At 35.9% G+C, this 23,872-nt stretch overlaps 1 protein-coding gene across 5 annotated transcripts in view; it reads left to right on the top strand.

Annotated features, from left to right (window-relative positions):
• The window catches only part of Dnc (phosphodiesterase dunce), a 420,060-nt gene that overhangs the window by 201,596 nt on the left and 194,592 nt on the right, over positions 1-23,872 (top strand). Inside the window, exons 1-2 of one of the 5 annotated variants that reach the window (XM_076380419.1) lie at positions 37-174; positions 23,261-23,651. The exons of 3 other annotated variants lie outside the window; for them this stretch is intronic. In XM_076380419.1, the coding sequence (XP_076236534.1) occupies positions 23,500-23,651 (152 nt within the window). In that variant the 5' untranslated portion in view covers positions 37-174; positions 23,261-23,499. Of the gene's footprint in view, positions 1-36; positions 175-23,260; positions 23,652-23,872 lie in introns of those variants that run through there. One more of the 5 variants, XM_076380420.1, reaches the window with a different exon arrangement.

The following is a 23,872-nucleotide window of genomic DNA, read 5'->3' as shown; positions in this document are numbered from 1 at the left end:
ACCGTTCGTTCGATTGTCGCGGCCCTCGCGGTTTTCTGTTCCGTGACAGTGAGCGTGTCAGTGCACCGCGACGGCGGATGGTACGTCCCTCTCAGACGACGGGCACGACGACGACACGCCGTGTGCGTCGCAGTTGGGTGTTTAATTAGGAGGGAACGAGAGAGCGTGGATCACGTGAGTGCAAAAATTGCGTTCTCTTGGGGGAGAGCGTGGGCGGCGCGCGAGACCCTTGTTTAGAGGAACGTGTTGGTTGACAAGGAGACTTTTAATTGAGAGAATTCTGGACAGTGGGGAGAGGATGGTGGTAAGATAGTGTCGAGGTAGATTGTGATTATATGGAGACACTCAGAGTTATTGTTTATTGAAATGTAAATGTGTTGTTGATTTGAATCTGTACAGAGACTGCTCGAAATGAAAATATTGTGACAGGATTGTGTGGAATGGACCGTAGGTTATGTCACTCCAATAGAACAGTAGGACTGTTCAACTATGGCGAAGGGCAGTAATTGCAAAAAAATGTGAAATTGGGTTTCTTGCATCTTTGGATGATTTTGAGTGTTTTTCGTCTTGTTTTAGTGCAGAATAATAGTAATATACTCTTCTTCGTGGATAGGCAAAGTAGTTTTTGATTCGTTGTGTCTTGTGATATTGGAGTAGATTATTCTTCGACTGAAGTACTCACTTGTTAGGAGTTTAGTAGTGTTTCTTAGATTCTTAGCGTTTTTTGTGATCACTGTGTTATTCTATTTATGAAAAGATAAACACGAATTGTCAGCGCATTAATTGACCTCTCAAAAAGTATATTTTACGACATGCAATGAGTGAGTACTATGCAGGTGTTTCAAGTTTCAATGGTCAGAATGTTTGTTGAGACGAATCTTGAAAAAGTAGTAGACATCGTGGAATAGTGCGACATTTATTTTTTTTTAAATTGGAGAATTATATTTGTTTTCTTATTTTTCGCTTTTTAAACAAGGTTTTTCATGTGATTTAGTTAGATTATCCATCCATAACTGTCGTAGTCCACTTCTGTCACATATTCGAGACAAATTTAAAGGGGCGAATTTTGTCAATATTTTTAGCTATAAAAAAGTAATTAATATCGAAGTGTAGTGTATAAAAAATGGAGTAAATATTTATTCTTACGCAGTTTTTAACAGGTATTCGAGATTTTTCGATTTAGTGTAGCTATTGACTCTGAAGTGAGCTCTTGTCTTTCTTTTATTGGGTAAATTATTGTAAATTATAGTAACTAACAAGTGTCTCGCGCGTCAGCGCCGTTCTCCAATGAAAAATGAAAAGAAAGTTTTCTTTCTAAGGATATTTATAAAGAAATGCGAGGTGGTTGAACTGTAAGTATATTTTTTTACAAAAATGTATTGAAAATACGAGGGTATCAGTGCTATGCAACGTGCAAACACGACTTTCAGGTAAAGACAGCTCGTTGAAGGAGAAAAACCTTGTGATACGTTGTCGTTATCGGTGTTTGAAGGGGAGGATCGACGAAAACGCGTTAAATAATGCAAACGTGTGTACAACCTTACTGAGGTAAACTATTCTTTTGTTTTTATGTGCAAGGTGTATGATAAACCATGGTACAATGCAGTAGGTCATTTTCTATGAAAATATAGGGCTAATGAAGTTAATACATTACACAGATTGTCAGAGTTTTTTAATGAAAATGAGCTAATAGACTCCACATAAGACATGTTTTAATAGTATCCCAATATTTTTTTTATTCATCAATTCTGAATTATTGGAGCGTGAAAGAAGTATCAAAGAAAATTTGATTGCATTTAGAATTACATCGTTTTCAAATGTAGGTATAAGGAAGATGAATTATTCGCAACTAAAAAATAATATTTTATTCAATATTTTCATCTTTTATTCCCCTCTCGTTATATCGCATAAAGTCAACACATATTGACTCAAAAATAAATTTTACTCGTATTAAGTAAAAAATTATTATTTGTTCATGTGTAAATCTTGAGGTCTTCAAGCTTCATTCATTATTCAAAGTAAAATATTTACAGTTGTAAGTAATTTCTTATACCAAAGAGATATATAGTAAGCCTCCGAATTGAAAAACTATTCATGAGTCGAAAGTTATATTAAGAAAATAATTATACATTGCAGTATAATGTTACAACTGATTAATTATATATTTCATCACAAAAAAATAGGAGAACTTGACACTCAGTACTTGCTACAATAAATGTTTTTACCTTTATAAAATATACACATAACAAGGCCATTTGCTTCATCTTTACTTCAATTTTCCATGGTTTATCCGACACCCAAAGATTTATTTTTATACATCTTACAAGTTTTCCTTTTCTTTCATTCGGTACGTAGGATGATATTTGAAATGTAATCTGTTGGTTGGAAAATAGGAGCAATTAATTATTAACCCATTTCGGTAACTACAATTGTACGACGTAGTAAGACTCCTGTTGCGGTCGTTGCGCGAAAACTTCTGCACAGAGATTGTTTAGAGTTATGAACAGGAGCATCGGGCTATCATAGAAGTCTTTTTGTTAACTTCCCCTACATTATGCTCACTTCCGGTTCCATTGCTTAATTTATGTAGAACTTGCGCCATTTTAGAGACGGTAATAATTTCTGCGAAACTTGAAGCCTTTTCAGGATATGAAAATATTTTTACCGAGTTTTCTCTCGTTATGTTTGCTCGCAGTGCTCTTCAATAATTTGTATAAAAATTTACACTGCTGTAGATAATGTGTAATTTACATAGGAAATCGTGGGAGTGATTTTCTTTTTTCCTTATTATTTCATATTTTATATCCGTGTGTGTCTACTTGTATTTTTTCTTTTAAAATAAATCAAGATGTTTGCTATTTTTTAAAGATTAGCAAATGTCAATAATACAAGATTTTTATTTATGTTAGCATGTAAAATTTAATAAAATATCTATGTAATATGTTTTGCTTCCAGTTTCGCAGAGTACTCTATACAAAAAATTTGACTCTCTTTGTGTTCATATTTCTCCAAAAAACTTGCCACAAATTCTATTCTCACTGTTTCAAAATTATTTTCATATATTCACTAGTCGACAGTAGACGAATAAACACGATTATTATAGTTGCAACTTTCTTATTTAAGTTTTAATATTTATAAATATTTATCATTTTATCTTCGCTTACGTTTACCTCAGTGTAATCTGTCTGATATTCCCAAAGATAAAAAATATTGTTGTGAATTTCAAACTATTCTCTCATACATAGGTGCATTTTTTCTCTCGTACATTCGTTTTAATATCGCAGCCAATAGCGATTGGACGATATTTAAAATCGAATCCTGTTATTCCAGGAATCTTGGCTTTCGCTCTCGGCAGAAATTAGCAAAATATCCTTCCGTACCTCTATTTTCGTTCCGCGGCTCACGTTTTATTTTATTTGCTTAAATTTTAACGAGTTAGCTTCGTGGTTTCATTGAACTCTGTCACGATAAAAATAGACTCTTCATTTTTTGTGGAAATGCGTGTCGGAGTCAGTCTCTTCGTTATCCTTGGGGAGAATGTCTCTAATTATATTTAATGCTGCCCGTGCGTTTGTAAAAAGCACGTTCTGTGCTGACAGGCATCGGTTACGTGCCTCGGGGACGATTTTGCTGTTTCGTTTCGGAAATCGTGCTGCTCGTTCGAAAGACAAAATTGTTGTTCAAATTGCATAACCAGTCGACTTGTGATAGAGTACCGAGTCGAATTAGAAAAATGCTAGTTCGTGACTTCTGTTAGCGACTGTTCTGTTATGCAATCGTGGAAAAAGTTTGACACTTGCTATCTTTGAAACAATCATTTACCAGTCACATTTTTTAAGATTGTGGTCGACGGCAGTATTCGTAACAAATAGTGCTATTTTCAGAAGATATTTCGTTTTAAATATTAGCGATTTTACTGCGCAATGTTGACTTTTTGAATATTTATTTTATTCGTGAAAAACTAATTCATAGCTGACAGGGAAAGGTTATCAAGTTTTTTTTTAAAATATTAAAGTTTTGGATAATTCAACTCCGTTCAGGTTTCTATTAAATTCATCAATAATTTTTAGAATATTGGGTTACTTTTATTATTTTACAAATATTCTAGTTACTAAAATCGTTGATAGGAAGCAGATGTATTACTATATAATGTATTTAATAGTTCCTAAAAACAATTCAAAACTTTATTATTTAAAACTTGTTCTAATATTTAGCACAAAATTATCTCTCCCTGTTATATTCATATTTAATTCAATAATAATATCATTGATCTTCAAACATAAGCTTTCCGAAGTTTCACAAAATTACTCGAGCATTTATTTAAAAAAATGTCTGCCTGTAAAAGGGAGATGTGTAAACTAAATTTCATCCAAATCCAAACCCTTCTAATTGCCACCCAAATAAAAGTCAATACGAAAACATTTTAACAAGTCCCAGTGGTCACCGTAATGAACTCCCCTCTACAAACACCCAAACCACTCACTTTGTCATTTCCCAAGTAATTACCGCAAACTGTAACGTTTTCTATAAAACTTTCGCCCATGAAATCCACTTCTTCCTAACCATTGTGCAGTACCATTAACTCGGAACAGTTCCGTAAATTCCATCGCAGGCGTTTCTTTCGAATAAACGCTCGATTTATTTACGGTCAGATCGACTGTTAAAGGTTTCCCGCGTCACTCAATGACGAAAGAAAACAAGCCCCGCAGGTGTGTATAGGGCAGTACACCGCTTAAAAATGATTGGACGTCCGAGTGTGATTTAAAGTTTCCCTACCCGCTCGGTAACTGTTGAAAGTATTTTTCCTCGGTCACCGCTTGTTTGCGAGTCCGTGGTTTCCACATCGAAACTGTCTGTCGATAAAACTGACAAGCGTTTCGAGTTAACTCGAGGGAGATCTGCTACATCGCGAAATAAATCTCCGAGTTTGTCGGGACGGATCGTCCACGATTTCCTCTGCCCTTTACAAACCTGTCGACGCTGAAGTCGTATGGAAATTACGCGGGAACGTCGACAACCGCGATTTAATAGCCTCCTGGCTTTCTGACCCGAGTTGACACAACGACAAACTCGTAGCTAGAGATGCATGCCAACATACACACATAACTTACAACTGTTTTCATTGCTTTTGCTTGCTTCGATATAGATGTGACATGTGTCCTCAAAATAATGTCAGACCTTGCGAGAAGAGCTCCAGAAGTGTAACGTTCAGTTTTTGATAAGTCTTTGCAAGTTGACTACCTGGAGATCTTCATTTAGGGAGCACCTAGTTAGTTTAGGAGAGCACCTAGTTAGTTTAGTAGTTTAGGAGATGTTAGCAATTAAAATTGGTCCATATGTTTGAATTTGTTGAAGCAGTTGAATATTTCAAAATTTGAATACGTAGTAATTTGCATATTTGATAATTTGAATGTTTCATATAATTGAAACTCTTCAATCTTCTAGGGATAATGTTTCAGGAAGGATGAATGTTGAAAAAGGTGGAAATTACTGAAAACGTCTTAAGATAGTAGTTAGGGTTTGATGAAATATAGTGCAATTATATTATTGAATTTAACATGGTGGTTATTATTAGACCATAGAAAACGAAAAGGAAAACAGCTTGTTAAAAGTTGGAAACTTTCGTTCGATTTTTTGAAATTGAAATCGTTTGTAATTTCATGTGCATAGCCTTGGACAACACAGTTTTCATGAAATGTTCGTTCCCAGTCGACATTTCGCATTTTAAGTGACCGTTTTTTTCCATAAAAAAGATAAACGCGAATGAATATGTTGTGAATACATTTATATTTTAATGGTATGCTTAGAAACAATATAATTAAATTCTCCATTTAGATCCGAGTACTCACCATGAGGTGTCGTTAATAGCCTTGATTAAATCAAACATGTTTATTTTCGTGCAAAATTTTCTTCAACATAACATTTGTTGAGAAAATGCATATTGAATATACTTTACAATTTCGATTAGTTCCTTATTAGCAATTTGAATATTCTATATTCATTTAGGTGCTGTTGTTCTTGTAGATAATAATAAAGTAATCAAATATTTATTGGTTAGATATTGTTGTTTGACATTCTTGAATCCTTCTGTTTTACTCAATTTTTGACTAATTTAAGTAACTAAAATTCTATCATTTTTTAGTCATGGCCATTGAACATCTACCTACTTGGTCTTCTTGTATTACTTCATAAAAGAAAAACACTTGGTCTTTTGTTACTCATGTATTGTTATTCATGATATTTTTCTAACGAAGTCCTTCTTTTACCCAACTATACTATTACCTAAAATCTTCTTTAGTGAGAATATTATCGTACATCTTTGAAACCTTGGTTATTCAACTTTCACCCAGGTATTTTCTCTGAATCAGTTTCTAAGCGTAGTTACTGAAGCTTATTGGATTGAAATATGTACATGTCGTCTAATGACATTCCTACTAGAAACCGAGTTCTTGCAACATTCTCCATAGATCCAGGTACTTCTGATATGATTACTATGTCTTGGGTATTTGAATATTAATTTTTTACATACATGAAAACTCGTTCTTAACCTTTCACTAATATAGACACGTCAATATTCGATATTGTCACATAATTTATACTAGCTTAACTTTTACTAATTTAGTAATAATTTTTTAAATGGTATCATAGTTAACTATTAAATTAGCTAATAGCAAAGAATACATAAGACTAACACTTTTCTCTATGAGTAAACCAGTATAATAATAAACAATATTATTACTAGCCTCTGAACTCTAAATTCTGCTTATGAATCCCGAACTCAGCCACTTAATTACCGCTTAAAATTGCAATTACAATATCAACAGCAAAGCTGCAGATTTTCAACATTTAGTTTCACCTATTAGATTCCAAGTCCTAATGTCTCCAATATATCATCGAATAACAAAGGATATTTGACCACAAGTTCGCACCCAACATTGAATGGTCTATCGGATCACCAGCGATAAGCAAGAGCTATTGGCGTCAGTCGTTTCCTTAACGCCTAGCCATGCTAGTTGGCAACTCGGAAACCGATGAAACGATAACGAAATCCTTCGAGAAATCTCTCGGGGGCTGAGAACGACGGGGCGTAAGATTGATTCCTCGCTTTTCTGAGGTGAACTTCGGTCACTTTTACGCGCTTGTATCGTCCAGGGATTTCCATGTCAAATCACTCACCGCGTAAATCTTGTATGAGACAACTTTGCACTCGTTTGCCCCGACGTATTGTGTGGGATCAAGTGTCGCTACAACGTTTTACTCTTCTTTGTTGGCAACGAACGCTTACTACAGGTTCAGTTCGCACCTTAAGCTCGTAATAAATATTAATAGGGTCCCTGGAAAAATTAGAATGCAAATTGGGAATCTCGAGGACCGTGTACGTGAGAATGTATACGTTCGTGGTCGTTCTATGAGTTTTTTTGGGATTTGCAACTTTTAAGAATTTTAAATTAACCCTTTCTCTAAGCAGCAGTGTTGTGGGTGAGATAAATGCGAGGACACTCATAATTAGGTGGATCTTTGTGTTCAGAGACTTAAGAACAAAAGAGGTTGATGAAGTTTAGACTTTGTTAGATCTTCATTTCTCATTTCATTTCTTTTTTATTGCAGAAAAAATATTGTCATTTAGGGGTACTTAAATTCCAGTGGATTTGACAGGAATTGAGCCTGTAGTTCCGTAACCATTTGCCCATTTTATGTAGAGAAGAAGTAGTGATCTTCTAGGTTCTAAACAATTGATCCTTGTAAACTCTCGAAGCACTACAGTTTTCATCGGAAACAGGATTGCTATCATGGCCAATTTCTCTATTTCACTCTTCACTAAGATATGAAAATAACCCCGGTAAAAGCTTACTTAGACTCTTCAAAACAAGGCTCCTTTTATCAAGGCCTGATCGATCTCACAGTGATTCGAGCGAGGAGAAATTTCAGAATACTTAAACTTGTAGCAGCGCAACATTGTATCTTCGCATATTACATTTTCGATCGATCGAACGTTGCCTCTGTCCCTGAACTATGGACTTTATCGCGAGTTCGAGGTGAACGCGTCGCGGCAGGGAAACTTTTCCTTCCCGTGCACCAGATGTTTTTCATCGTGACGAGAGTTCATGTACTAGTTTATTGTTTTCAAGACTCCGCGGCCCCTTTGATCCGCGGACGTGATTTTACGTCACGAATTTATTTCCAGACAAAAGGTTTTATTGTCACAAAGGTATGCTCACCGATGCGATCCCAGCCCATCCCATAAGACACGGGACAATTCTATTAGCTGGTGGAAAACGTTCCTCGTATCTCTCGCGGTGCCTTTGACGATTCAACTGTTCAACAGCGGCTGTTCATTTTCCATCTCTCTGAGATTTCCTCATTCAGTTGACCCTTTGAAAGGAACTTTTACATTCCGCTCGTGCGCGTAATCGCACGCGTTTTCCACTGTACTTTCGGAACAAGTGCTTTTTCTATTGTCTTGTGAAGTTTCACTCTTTGTTTGCTACGGAAGACAATCTCCGCGTGCTTGTGCTGAGGGGATCGGAGTTTGTTTTCAGCTTTCTGGCTCCTTTTTTTTAGAGAGTTTCTTGGAGAAAAGAAGTGTTTCTTTTTTCTTTTGAACGTATGTAACTTAAGTAGATATTCGTATCTTCTTTACTTACATCAGCTTGAAGTACTCCTTATATGTAGATTCAAATGTGTAATTAAAAGTCTGTTTTTTAAAATGTTAGATGAAGGTAGGAGATGAAGTATGTTTAAGATATTTTAAAAAATAAGCATAGTGCCTAATTTTTGTCTATGTATAATCGTGAAATATAATTACTTCTGGCATAAAAGATTGTTGTAGGTACAGTGTACAAGTTATTTTATGAGAAAATAAGTTATTTATATTTCACAACCTACCTAGGATTTTCTAGAGCCAATGCTTGTCTAAGCATCCAAATAGTACAAATATTAAAACATACAAAAATTCTGCAAACAACTTAAGCCTTATTAGTGAGAAACCTAATAAAGTGTTTAAGACTCGTTGAGACTTCTTGCTAAAACTCAAAGTCATGCAAAGCAATTTGGCGTGACAATTCAACCTCTTGAACGCTTGCAAATGAATGAATTGAACTTAGATCCTACATTCGATACGAATCGAAATTCTCTGTTATTTCGATCGGTAAAAATCCAGATACAAATCTTGAATGTAATCTAGAAAATGAAACCAAGATAAACTGTTGCTGAGCACCCAGGAAAATCCTGGAAAAGGATGAACCTAATCCATTTCTGAGACACGTTTCTAAATTTCATTAAATTGCATTCAAGGGAATCACTGAAAGAGTTGTCCTGTTGTCGCGGATTGGTTTTCTTACAAGAAAGGCGTCTTCAGTCTGGCTCGAAGCCTTAAAGCTGGCACGTATCGTATATCCGTTTGATCGATAACTAAGTGGCAAGGGTGATACACGGTTCGTCGACAAAATACTTGGACAAGCCTACCGTCCTTCAGTATCATCCAGAACATGGATGATACAAGTCTGTTTATGAAGCGTAGTTGGCGCGTCAATGACCACATTATTCGGTCAATTTGTAACATAAGTAGACAGCTTTCAATTTCTTCAGAGATGTAGCTGTTCTTGATGTCGTACATATCAGAATTTCCAAGTGCTATTTTGAGGACCCTGTGTTCAGTATGGACACTGTGAAATGCTTTCGAAGTTTCAATGGAGAGTGATTATTAAAGGATATGAGAGATCTAGGATCGAAGTTATGAATTTGGATATTAAGGCTGTGGTTTATGGTCGAGGGTAGTCTGTGAAGCGTATTTGCAAGTTCTAGCTTAGTAGCTTCGCGAAGATACCTTAAACTCAGCATAGACTCTAATAATAGGTTCCTATTGTTTCTGAAGTATCCAAAGTCAAACGTTCGTATTTTAGCACCACGTTTTAATTTCTGTTTCACGTTTGTTATGGGATTAATTATTTTTTATTTATCAGCTGTACTAATTCAAGTGAAAAGCATCTGGAGTATAACTACAAGCAGACATTTCAGTTTCACCTCTTTCGAGTACCTACAGTACTCGATGCAATTCAAGGGTTCTGTGAATTTTTGTACGAAACAGTTCAGCAGGCTTTTAAATAAAAACTGTAATTTTTAGTTTTTTATAAAGCGGTGAATGGAGATAATTTTGTTATGATTTTATAGAAAGAGTAATTATAGGATGGAAAAATTATAATCTGAAGGGGTGAAGTATCGTTTCTCTTGAGGTAGTGCTGTATTAATACTCGAAACTCAGCGTATCAAATGTAATTAGTTTGTTATGATGAAGAGGGGACTCCCATGAGCGCGTTGAAGGGCATGAGCGATTCAACCGCGGAACATTTAACTCGAAGAGCGGATTGTGGAAGGTTAAATCGCAATTTCATAAGTACGAATTATATATATCCGATCCTTTTACGCTGGCTGGACGCAACCAAGCGAAATGCATACGTGATCGCAATACGATATGTGCAACCAGTTATAAATTGACGTCGACCGGTTTTAGACTGCGTCGAACACGCGCGCGATTACTTTCGGCCACTGTTTTATGGGTCAAAACTGCTCCATATATCTGCCATTGACATTGCAAAAAGAAATTAAGTTAGCTGCAGGTATGGTCACAGAGTATGAAAATAAAAATTAATGGTACATTATAATTTCTTATTCTTACACTTGGTTAACCTTGGAAGAATCAACTTCTGATCGAAAAATACGCAAACTTAATGCGTGAAGAATTTATTAAATTTGTAATAGAACTCAGTCAAAATTTGGTTCAGTGTCAGAAATTGTTATTATTAAATTTGCAGAGTAATGAAAACGATAACACTTTCAGGTTTATTGATTGACACTTTTAGGTCGTGAAATATCCCTTCAGAATCCTCTGACCGAAAGAACCTTTATGAAAATTAATCACCCGACATATTAGTTTATATAAAAGAGAAAAACTTGTTCGTACAGTGTTTTCATCTAACAAATATAAATTACTCATTTTATGAGAAACAATTAATATTAACAATATCGAGGAAGAACTTAAATTTCAAATATAATAACCAATTAGTATTTTATAGACCCTTTTAAGCGTATTACTTTCATTAACTTCTTGTACCAATTTTTTCGTTCAATGTTTCAGTACAATCGTAAAAAATTATATTGTCAGTGATCTCTCTTGAAATGAAAAATTCTAAATTGATTTTCAGTTCAGTCAATTTTGTTTTCTGTAAAGTAGCTTCTTGTAGCACATGCAAGGAAGTGAGTTTCCAGTTGAGAATAATAGCTAACCATTGCCCGCATAAATTATCTGTTAATCGTATACGTGAAATTAACTCGGTCGACCTAAACGACAGGTGAAACAGTTGTACAACTTTGCATTGCATCATCATCATCATCATCGACAGAGTCTCGTTGAAGGCGCTATAGATCGATTATAATTATTGTTAACACGCGTGTTTTCGGTATCTACTGTAACAGATACTCAGTAATTAACCGTAACTATTATATCGATCAAATTCATTAAAAAAAATGTGCTAATGTGCATCTCGTGGTATTACAAATGTCAGGTTATCGTCGTTTGTTTATCAGCTTCTACCAGTATTTTTCCGAGATTTTCTCTATTACGATATAGTACAAATTAGTCGAATAAAGATGAATCAAAAGGAAAGTAATTGAAAACGAGTTTCTACCTGGCTACTTCTGCCGTATAAATATGCTTGACACTGTGTACTCAGTTGTGTTGTTACTGGATGAAATTTTACTGCCTGCACTTTATTTTTGTCGATTGATGCGAGTTTTAGAGCTTATCGATAATTGGATGAAAGAGAAACGAAATGGATGAGTTTAAGGCAGAGTCAAGTGAAACTCGCCAGAAGGAGATTGTCAAACGTGGATTACGTAACAGATGGAAACTTATAATGAATTATGGTTTTATTTTCGAAACCGTATTTCGGGCTGGAATATTGTCAAGCACCAATGACAACAGGAATGCCTGACTGTGTTTGAATCTGCATAAAGTAGAACGCAGTACCTTGGCTTCCTCGTGTCTGTTTCTATTTACTGCGGCTGACCACTGGACGCTTCTACTCAAAGTAAACTTATGTCGTTCATTTGCTCTAACAATGACATACCTCAACAATTCGCTATTTCTGCGTTATTATTATAGAAAGTACAATTCTTGCACTAGAGGATGACATTATTTATATTTCTTTGAAAATAATCATTTTTAACTTAAGTCAAGTTTGTGAAGCTATACATAGGAATATAATATATTCGAGTAAAATTAAAAACATTATTGAAGATTAAAAGGAAAGATCTAAGGAAATTAATTTGCGAAATTTTTATTCTTTTATATCTTTTATATTTCGTAGAAATATAAAAAAACCTATTGTTTTACAAAATAAAAGAAGTTGAAAAATGTACAGATAATTTTCTGACGTTTCGATTTCAATAACAAATGTGCTTCCATGTTACAAACATCATTAAAGTTAATAGCGTTGGTTAAATTATTTTACGGACTTTACGAGCTTGAATAATAATTATTGAAGCGAAACCAATTTGTAAATCCATAAGAATCGATAAATGAACACGTCAATAATGCTAGAATAAAAGATTTCAATTTCAATGACTTCAAACAATCGATGAAGATGGAAATATTCATAAATTATTCATCATACTACTGCATGAGTTTATACAGTAAGTATTCGACTGTGAATTCATGCACTTTTATCTTCTGATGTCTCAATTACACGGGCCGCGATTATTTAAATTTCTGTCTAAGGATTATATCGCTTACCCGAGAAAGGATATCGAAGTCGATGATCGACCATTTCACACGATTAACGCGTTTTGCATTCTGGAACACCTGTCCAGCTTAAATTAAATCGCCTCGCACGGAACTGTCGGAAATAATTTATTTTACACCTCTCTCGTTACATTTCAAAGTGACCAAGCTAAGTTGGCGGTGATTAACATTTAATCAAAGTTTATCGTTACATTTTAATTCATTTTAATGCAATTATAAATTTTGATAATTTAAGTTAAAACTTTCAGACGTGGATTATAAAATCTCCGAACTTTAGTCATTAATATGTCCAGTTTTGTACAACTTTACAAAGTTACACGTGATTCATTTCATTCGTATGCGTCTCTAGTTTAAATTCATTTTTCTCTCTCGTATATTCATTTTATTTATCTGTGTTCATATTGTATAGAGTCTACATAATTTCTTTGTTTAACTATGTATGTTTTGAATTCTTTAGTGTTTTATATTTTAAGGTGCTTTGTGTACAGTAGTGACAATAATAAATTGAAATGGTGTAGCTGCGAAAATGGTCTTCGAACATATTTTGTTCGTTTTGCTCTTCTAAAAATTGAAAAGCCTTCTGGTTATTGAGAGTAGCGCTTTGTGCGTCCACGACATTCCTGTCGCGTCTCGCGCATTGAATTTCAATGAAAAGAAGATAGTGAGATTGGACTGGATAATTTATCGTCGTATCATTCATAACTTAAAAACGATCATTAACACTTCGTCATATACTTTTGATAGATACTGCTCGTGTATTCTTATAGTAGTTGAGTTAATGTTAACTAATTCACCTATAGATTTAAATGTTATTTATAAAACAATATTTTCACTAATTACAAGACCATTTTATTCTAACCCAGAATATTTTTCGTGTACTTCAATTCTGTTATGAGAGCAGAAGTGGTAAAACAAATATAAATTAAAGTTTTTTTCAGATTTTTAGAGCAAAAGACGTTAATCACCTTCTTTTAACAAACTCTTATGTAAATCTCTATAAATTGTTTTAAGAATCATGATAATCTTTATACGTGCTTGTTCAAATATTAATTTGATAACGTAGGATAATATTCATTTAGGAAAAATTTCATTAATAGCGAGAGTGACTAAATTGCTTATGGAGGTAGTAAGAAAGGAAGTTAAAATCTACTTCAGCAACAGAATTTAAAAATGAGAATTAAATTCGGGGGGTATTAACTTTCCAACTATTTCAGTTCCTCAAATATTTTAAGTGTATTTATAATTGCATGTTTGAAACCGCTTAAAAGCAAATTAATTCCTCCTATTAACGAAAGATACATTTTTCTTCCTTTTGCGCAAATATTAAATTTCGATTTCCTCCAATACAGACAAATTTTCATACGATAAACTAATTCGTCCTCATCACTATAAAAGTTAAAATTGATTACCCCAAACTAACGCTTGCCCATAGTATTTCAACTTCTACTGCATATACCTATAAACTTCACATATTGGCTCCTGTCGGCGTAATTCTACGTTATGTGAAAATCTGTAGCTGGTTGCCGCTGGCGTACATTTACGTCATTTCAAAATTTGTGGCTACTACCATAGTTCCACGTAATACCAAAGCTTATAACTATACATTTTTGGAAATTATATGCTGGATCCCTTTAAACCTTTCGCATTGAAACTCAGAACCTCTGGCTGCTGAAAAGTTACTAATCAAAAGACCGCGATATAGTACCAAGTGCTCTGAAGAAAATTCATATCAAGTAAAAATACATTCTATTATACTTACCCAGAATTACATAAAATCTCTCGTTGCTGATGAATCGATGCAAAGTGTAGCTCAGACTAGGTGGCGAACTCGAATTCAGCTTCGAAGCAGTGCTAGACACGATTAAGGCACATCGTTGACATGTATCCCATAACAATTCCCTGGGTAGTTCTCCGTCACCATTAACTTAAGAGTTTCTTCGCCTCTCCGTTCGCGTAGATTAAAGGCTCCCGCGACCAACAGCAAGATAATCCGCTCGAAACTCGTTTCGTATTCGTCGTGATCCCGCTCGGAATAGCAGCCAACTTTGTTCCATTATTCATTCCGCGGCGTGTCTGCCGATCGAGCAGCCGTTAACGGTTTCCTCAGACATTTTTGCCCGTTATGGTATTTTTCCTGCTCCCTCGGTCACGAAATTCTCGCAGAACTGCGACGACACAGCTCGCGACGATGACGCTCCCCGAGGTGAATGTTTCCTTTGTTTTCGTCTTATGCACGCTGAGATGCGTAGAAGATCCGCTTCCTCTTCTGTTATTCATGATAAAGCCATCGGGAATCGAGGAAAATTATGCCCAGCTGCGTTTTCTTAGAGGAATGTTGCAACGTCAGCTTCCTTCTTTACGATTGTTTCCTACCTTTTGGAGGTGGGACTACGTACCTATTACATTGGAATATTCGAATGCTTGAAAGATTCAACTGCTCAGCGGTTGTAATATTTGAATAAACGTATGCTTGAATGGCTGAATACATATTTAATTGAATATCTTATGTAGGGGTTAAAGAAAGTGGACATGGGTTTTGGAGAGCTTAGAAGAAATAAGTTTTAGGATCATGGACACGATTATATTATTTATTTAGGTAAAACATGTATTTTTGCATGTCACTAAAGTAAGTTTATCATTTCGGTGAACTTCTTCAGAAAATTATAGTTGTCTTCTATAAATCAGGATATAATAGTGTCATTAAAGTAATCGTTAAATATGGCAAAGCAGGTATACAAGACATTGCATGAGATAAAATTATCCAGAATCGTTAATCAAGTTTGAGTACCGAAATTTATTAGGAAACTTCCAGTATCTATAAAATAGTCGAATAGTCTTACGTGTAACTGGAATTACATTATTTAGTGTGCCCATTACTCGCAAACTCTACGTTTCTTTTATCTGCACTTTAGTTTGCATTTCGAGATCCACTTCTCTTTTATGAATCCAAGGGAGATTCTCTTGGTAGTTATTGGTAGGCATAAAGCTTGCTCACCGTCTTCTGTGTGAGACGTTAGTATCAGACCCCGACAGAGTTCATGACACCCGACACTTCTATTATTCCTGAACGAGGGATTGTAATTTTACGGTTGCTTCACGAGCTGCTTTCGTTTACTAGACATATGAAGTAGTCTGCCAGAAGAAATCGGATTTTTTATTGTGATTTCAAAGTTCTTATATTTTTTATCCTCAGTAAGTACAGGCGATAAAAAATCCAATATTGTTTAAAATTTAAAATAACTGTAATTTACTGTTAATTATGGTAGCTCGAAAAATATTGTCACGATATTTAATAATGATTTTCTTGTTTTTATTGTTTTATGTCTTAATATCTCATGTAACATTATACAGTTACATGTACACTGAAAAAAATAGAGATTTAGTGACTAGAAGTTAAATTCCATATACGATAAACCCGAGGTACTGAACTATAAATCATGAGATAATAAGGTACATAATTATAGATTTGAAGCTTATATCTCGAAGCGAGTAAATTAACATGGAAATAACACTTCGTAATACATTTAAATGTTTACCTTCAACGGCAAGAATCAAAGATAATTATTTTGCATTTAGAGTGCCTGTAATTGAAGTCATTATATGGCCACTATAATATTCCATCTTATGTAAGTGGTACGACGAATATGGAGGAACTTTTTATAATGGCAACGAGCAGTCGATTCTTCTTTGAAAATTGATTTCTATTTGCGTGCGAACTCGAGTGAAATCGATGTCGAGTCGTTGAGAAGCGACAGAGATCAGTTCGCGGACAAATCAAGCGAATTATCTATACGGACTTTTAACAGGATTGAAAGATCTTAAGTAATTGGAATTTCTCGTGCAATAGGATTAAAAGGCCTTCGAATTGAAGGCTTTTCGATCGCTAGAGGGAATGTCATAGGGTAAGAAAATCCAATGTCTGCTCCATTTTCGGGGATGTTCCAATTATTCTCTCATATAGTGCCTTGTTATCTTTTTAAAATGAATTTGATCTTTTCAAAAATATGGAATTTCAGACATAGTTTTGTAAAGAGGGAGAGAGAGAGAAGTGAGAGTTGTATTCAAAATTATTGAGCAAATTAATTTGAAATGATTAGATACAGCTCGAGGGTAGTGGAATCCTGGAAAATGTGAGAATTTATCGCAGCATGAAACGACAGTATTAGAATTTAGCAGTAGCTGTTAATTCAAGTGATAATTAATTTCATAATAATTCAAAACTAAGGTATCCAAGAAATTTCAAAAATAGAAGGCATAATTATAGTATTCATTCTTCAAGGATACTCTAAGTTCTGATTTGCTGAATTTCTCATTCAGTTAGTCCATGTTAAACTCTCATTAAAATGGGCTTTGTTTATTTAAGTGTCTACATACTTCGATTTCCATCCAATTAACTCTCGTGAGCTGTAGTTCGTCTCTGCTGCGCGTCTGTACATTTCGGATCCTATTCACTTATGGATTCATACATTCACGTTTCTACTCTCTCGAATGCCTGTTCACTTGAAACTTCAGTTAGGTAGATCTTCCTGTATTTTGATCTGTCTTCATCTAGGTTCCTCTTCACCAGGATCCTTACTGTATTGAATGTTCCTCAAATGCTGTTAGCTCATTTTCTTCAATCGACACTCTATTGGATCTTGATCTTATTGAATTTTTATCCTCTCTGGTTTCTGTTGACTTCTATTTTTTAACTTAAATCCTTGTTCACTAAAAGCTTTACTAGGTCCTCATTCCATAAGGTGACTTCTCAGTTAACTTTTGTGCAATTAGTTTCATATTCACACGTATATGTAAATTTCTTGTTATATTTATGTAGGTTTCCACTCATATTATCATACAGTACACTGAAACTTGTATGTATTTGGTTTTTCATAGTATACTTAATAGGTTTCTACTAATCTGCGTTTTCATTTAGTTAATTCCTTATATAATGTTATGTTGATCTATATTCTTCTTTACTTACAATTACTTCTTAGTGCACTGAATTATTGTTCACATAAATAACCCTGCATTATGACTTCTGCTCATTTAACCACTTGCATATTAAACTTTTTATTCATACGAATTTTCATTAATTCGGTCTTTAATTTACATCTGTCCTCAGCTACCTCAATCTTCATTTATTTCACTGTTTTCACTTTGATACAATTCCCATTCGCGGAAATCGCATCTAGATAACCCTCAGAGTTCCACAGAGTCCAACTAGGACCACCAGTTCTCCCAACCACAAATGAGTAGACTAAAAGTCCCAAGTACACTCTCGAGGTAACGTCATCATAAATCCCGTCCCCAAAGCTGTTCTCAACAACCACTTGAAACAAGAATTGATAACGCACCCCCTATCCGCGCGAAGAGAATCTCTGTCAAAGCAAGGCTCCTCAGGTCTCCAACTTCCCTGAGTGTCCCTATTCTCTTCCGCTTCGCCGAGTCCCTCTGTTCGCTGGGAAATTACACAAAAGGTAAACGATTCGTCGATCGATCATAAGTTTCCAGCCCGCGTGCTGGAAGCCGCGTTCGCTTGAAAAGAAAAGAGTCCATTGTAGTCCGTCTTCTTGAGGCTCTCGTCCAACCTGTAAGGACCCGCGAAGAGTGCAGTAGACGGAAGTTGAAGAATGGTGAAACTGGTTCCGACTGGTCGCGTTGATCGCTCGTGAAAAAGCGATCGATGACCCCCTGCGTTCCTGCATTCGGTCGCGTCAGCTTGGATGCCAAAAGATTTCGGTTTCTAAACAAGATTCCGCAATAATTAGCATGCTGGGGATTCCAATTCTGTCGCTGGGAATGGCTGGAATTCATGCACCGCTGGTAACCACTGCCGAATACTCCTGACGTTGCATCCACTCGAATGCTGGGAATTATTGGCTTTCGTATTTCAATTTAGTGGTGTCCCCTTACCTCATTTCGATGATGCTTTAATCAATGCTCTGAATTTTCTTGAGAATGTCACTTGAGAGATCTACCTCTGTAGTTACTAGATATATTATTTTGATGGATACTTAAGTATGTCTCTCATCTGAATTGTTTCAGTAGATCGTGAAAATCACTCAACATCTCTGTACATATTCTTGAATCTTGTATTATAAGGCATCAGACACTCGATCTTCATCCTCTTCTTTTTCGTTTGTGTGAATCGTGAATTTTCTGACGCTACTGAAGCTGGTGTTTAGTTCTACCTATATGCAAAATTGCGAACGTGCTAAACCCTGAAATTCAGGTCGCTAGAGCTCGGTTCCAGTAGTTATCGAGTACGTCGTATCGCCAGTAGTTGTTTCCTTTTTGCGCAGAGTGTTATCCTCAGCAGGAAAATAAAACAAAGAGGGAAAAAAGTAGAAGAGAGGCTGGAACGACAAAAAAAGTAATTAAGCTGACACTACGACATCTTTTACGTCGGCGTGATACTTTGAAAGGAAGATGTCAAGGGAATGAATGCGAAACGGATACAGAGGAACGTCTTTTGAGCAGACAAGACGCGGCGAACCTTTCCTCTGATTAGAGGCATCGTTGGCCTCGGCCAACGAAACTTTTACTCTGCTTCAGGTCGTTTTATGCTCCTGTTAACTTCGACGTTTTGGTAGCTAAAGTAAACGTGGACGCCATGTGGAGGGTGTTAGATGAACAGCTTGCTTTCGGTTATTTACGGAGGATCTTCTAATGAAACAGAGAAATATTTTGAGTTCTTCGTCTATTTCGGCAGGTCTGAAAATAAATATTTCATAAGATGAAGAAAAATTTGGTCCATTTTTATACGAGCATCAGAATTCCAGTCTTTTTACGATACCAAAGAATACTACAGAAACGAAAACTTATATATATGTCTAATAAAAAGAAGTACATATAGGGTCACGAACAAAATTTTTATGATTTGCTGTTTCTTAAAATGTTGAGTTGAATATACTGACGCAATTATAAATTGAGATTTTATGTTTCAATAACTCAATGAACGCAAGAATTTCTGCGATTCTATTATCTGAAAGGGGTTTCGTTCTCTTAATTCTTCCAATGAACTTTCGAGGATAATCCTATCATTATTCTGATTTCGAGTCGCTGGAAGAATTTTCGTTCGATTGCACAAGGATTTTCGGATCGATGCTTGGCATGATTAGAGTCGTACGTTATCTCTAGCCAGGCTATTCGTTCTTCTTCACGAGTCAGGACGACACCACCAGCGTTATTCGCTGTAAGTTCTGCGGTTCGCGTTTCCGATACGCGGCGTTTAATTAACGTTCGTTACCACAGAAATGAGAATGTCATAATGCCGTTCCCGTGATTTGATAGAAACGAAAAGCTCATTTCGCGTCACCCCTGGGTATACGCCGTGTCTCTGGCTTAATAAATACGTCGAGGCCTCGTGATGCAACGTGCATATTCAATTTTTTCCCTGTGCCACCGAGATAAATCGCTGACAAAGAGATATTGTATTCCCGACGTGGATACAGTGAAATGTACGATGCACTAAGCTTTTATTTTCGCGTATTTTTGCAAGAATATGAAAAACTGATATTTTACTTGTTTTTGTTGTTTTATGTTTATCGTTGACAAACTTTCGATTTGCAATGTTAGTCTTCGATGTAATGATACTAGAAAATTCTTTTCAAAATAATAGTAGGAAGATTCTTGGTATTATACTATCAATAATAATTGAGTACTATAAAATTATAAAAGTAATAGCTAAAATATTCTTTTTTGTATTTTTTCTACATAAATACTAAAAAATATAATAACGTTTAATTGAGAATGGAGCAAAAGCTTTCATGTAGCTTTTAGTAATCTCTAAATTCTTATTCATCAAAATTTGACACATGTTTCAACTGCTTCTACATCGCCATTCACAAAAGTCTTCACCCTCTTTCATTTTGTACAGTATCATATCTTTGAGCGATACGCGAATCATCGATATCACAGCAGTTGTTTCTGCTGGTGTTCTTAGGGTCCTACCCCAAGAACGTAATCACCACATTTTGTACTTCGTTGTAATTTCGTTAGACCTTGCGCGAAATTTCATCACGATAAGGCCAACGAAAGTTGCTCTCGTGAGGGTCGACTGTGTTCGATATCTTCTATCCTTTTCCCAAGACAGAGCTGTTTTCAAGAAAGTCTCTTAGGTCTTAGTAATGAATTTTCCTCGTTAACATCTGGATAAGTACGCGGTAAATGCTCAGACTATTTTCTGTTATTAAAAAATAAGGTTCTCTGTGGTGAAATATAATCTATGCTTATTAGATTTTCGTTGTCTATATTTTCATAAGTTCTGTTTAAATTTACTAGAGACAAATGAATTTTGAATGAATCAACATTCTTATTTAAAATTGATCACCAACTTGAAATATTGGGAAAGGGATAAGTGAGTTGGAGTGGCATTGCAGAATCAATTACGATAATGCAGCCACAAGTTCGTTATTGCCACCAATAGACGCGCGATTTGTTTTCACTGAACCACGTCATGATTGCAGCTAGGCTGTATGATGCGTTTGAAAGGGTCAAAGGAACGCTTCTGTGCGATTAACGTGCATGACACGACGATGCAGCTGCACATGCGACCCTTATTATATTATTATCAATAAACGACCGTATATCGTTTACCAGCGGGAGTCAAAGGAAACAGCAATCGATAATCGATTGTACAGTCGCCCTTCTTGCTGGGCTGTTATCGATCTTCCAATGATCAAGTGCAGTCAATATTTGAAGAATATAATACATACTTTGCATAGAAATTTAGGTTTTGGAGATCACTTTTTGAATCAATAGAAATTTCATTTCCGAAAAAAATGATTTCCAAGTTTATCATCCCCACTAAACATAACTCAATACTCAGTTGCAAGCGAGGCTCATATATCGATAATTAATTTTTTCGATAGAATTTTATATTATATCTTCGATTCATTTTAAGACAGAAGATTATACTCTTTATTTTGTCTCAATGATAAATAGATTTTTAATTAACACAAGGATATGTTGTAATACCAACCCTTAATTCAATATTTCAGTACACTTATTAAAATAGCAACTATTTTGTTATTGAGAATTCTGGTACGTATCTCTTTTATCGAAGAGAGCATTATGCACTCCCAAAGTTTGATTCAAATCCGTTCACTCTTACCCAATTAAAAATTGTACAAAGCCTGTTGTGTTGCTTCGTTCCTTGGGGTCTCTGAAAGTTTCAGAAGTCAGAGAAGCGTCGAGTGGCGATGCATTCACAGAATGAGCAGAAGAAAATAAACGAAAAGGACTTAATTAGGAAGATATCGTCCTCGTTAACGGAAATTCAACGCGCGCCTCACACGAACGGTCCGAATTACTCGATGACCTACTTGCACCCTGTGTGCGAACCGTTCGGTGTCACGGTCGATCAAACGTTTCTGGATGACTTGTACTTTCGGTTAAGTATAGTAGGCATCATCTTCCGACGTGTGCCTTTATGACTCTGCCTTTGAAATTAAACATATAGAGTCAAGGACTTCGCGTCGTCCTCACCTTTTAGAGTGGAGACGAAGAGTCACTGAAAATCCATCGTTCACTGCGCGTGCTCCCACCGATGGTGTTAAGCTTATTTCTCCCACAAGGGGTTGCTTCGACAACGAAATTTATACGAAGCAAGCGAAAAACTACACACGACTGATAACAGAGATATAGTACACGAGTAGATTAACGTGCAAGGGACGAGACTCGGCGGTTATGGCCATTATACACCCTAACTCAGTTAAGCACTTTCAGCGGGGAAAATGTTAATAGACGTGAAGCTTTTGCGTCTTGCATAGCACTGATACCGTCAGGAAGTGGAGGATTTGCATAAATATACGCGCAACTGGGTCCTGACGAGAAAGGAAACTTTCTTTCATTCTTTGCAGGATGGCAGTAAGTTGAATTGTTCTTGGAGAAATACTTTTAAAGTTGATAGGGAGAAATTGATATAAGTAATTATACCTTTGTGAAAAGAAAAAATATGATCTTCTTTCGAGGAACTTTCAATTGGGGTAGTACAATATAACTCGTAATACCTTAAGCGTTTATTTTTGTTATCAAAAAGTTTGAACAAATTTGTACATGTTTGTGACGAAGAAAATCTTTTTACTCTACTTATAAAAATTTCTAGTCAATATATCGACATCAGTAAAGTAAAAAGTGAAACAATTATTAAAAATTAGCTAACTGTATTGACTAACCCTCGGACGGCGAACATTGGGTCAAAAGTGATTCTAAATCCACTGACTCTACACATGAACGTAAAACAGTCCTCTATCCGAGGGTTAAAAGAAAAATGCTACTCTATTATACTCAAAAAAAAAAATTCTAATAAAAATATTACTGTAACACAGATACAGTAAAAATCAAGATTACCACGAGAATATTAAAAACTGATATCGCTATCATTACCAAAACGATTCAACCGCCATCTTGCTACAAGAAGTTACCCCAAACTTAACAGCTCGTTTTCTCTAAAAGAGTCGCGTTTGCCATTCGTAGCCTCATCTCCACCTCCGGATGTTAAATGTAGCAGCATCCACTTGGATACGCGTCAAGAATGCCCATTTCCTAGTCCTCGAGGGCGGATCTCTGGCGAAACGGAAGTTCGAGTCGATGCCACGATTCTTGCGAGCTCGGTGAAGGCCGACCAATAGGTCAGTGATGCGTGATCAAAGTGTGACCCGCGAGGAGGAGGCCGAGGAGGTGTCGTATTGGTGACCGAAAGCGCGACGCGGAAGATGAGCAGCCTTCAGGTACCGGAGCTTCGGCTTCCGGCCGGCGACGGCGGCGGAAATGGCGGAAGCGGCGGCGGTGGCGGGAAGGGCACAGCTCCTTTGTTGCTCGTCCCGCAGAGCAGCGTGCCTAGAAGAAGGCATTCCTGGATCTGTGGGTGAGTTGCCTCAAGTTTTCTTCGCGCCAGGCCTTCGGGAATTTTATGGGCCTTTGGTACAGTATAACAAGTGATAAAGAGATTACAATTATGTCTAAACTCGTGAGCCAAGGAAATGTTAAAAACTTGAAATATTTCTTAAGTATACGATGCAATTGGAATATAAGCGTGTCTGGTTAAATCGGTGATGCATTCTGTATGATAATTTGATACAGTATTTT

The sequence above is a fragment of the Calliopsis andreniformis genome, chromosome 6 (genome assembly GCF_051401765.1).
Source record: "Calliopsis andreniformis isolate RMS-2024a chromosome 6, iyCalAndr_principal, whole genome shotgun sequence".
Classification (NCBI taxonomy): domain Eukaryota; kingdom Metazoa; phylum Arthropoda; class Insecta; order Hymenoptera; family Andrenidae; genus Calliopsis; species Calliopsis andreniformis.
Note: the sequence above shows the minus strand (reverse complement) of the source record. Positions and strands in the feature narration are given on the sequence as shown.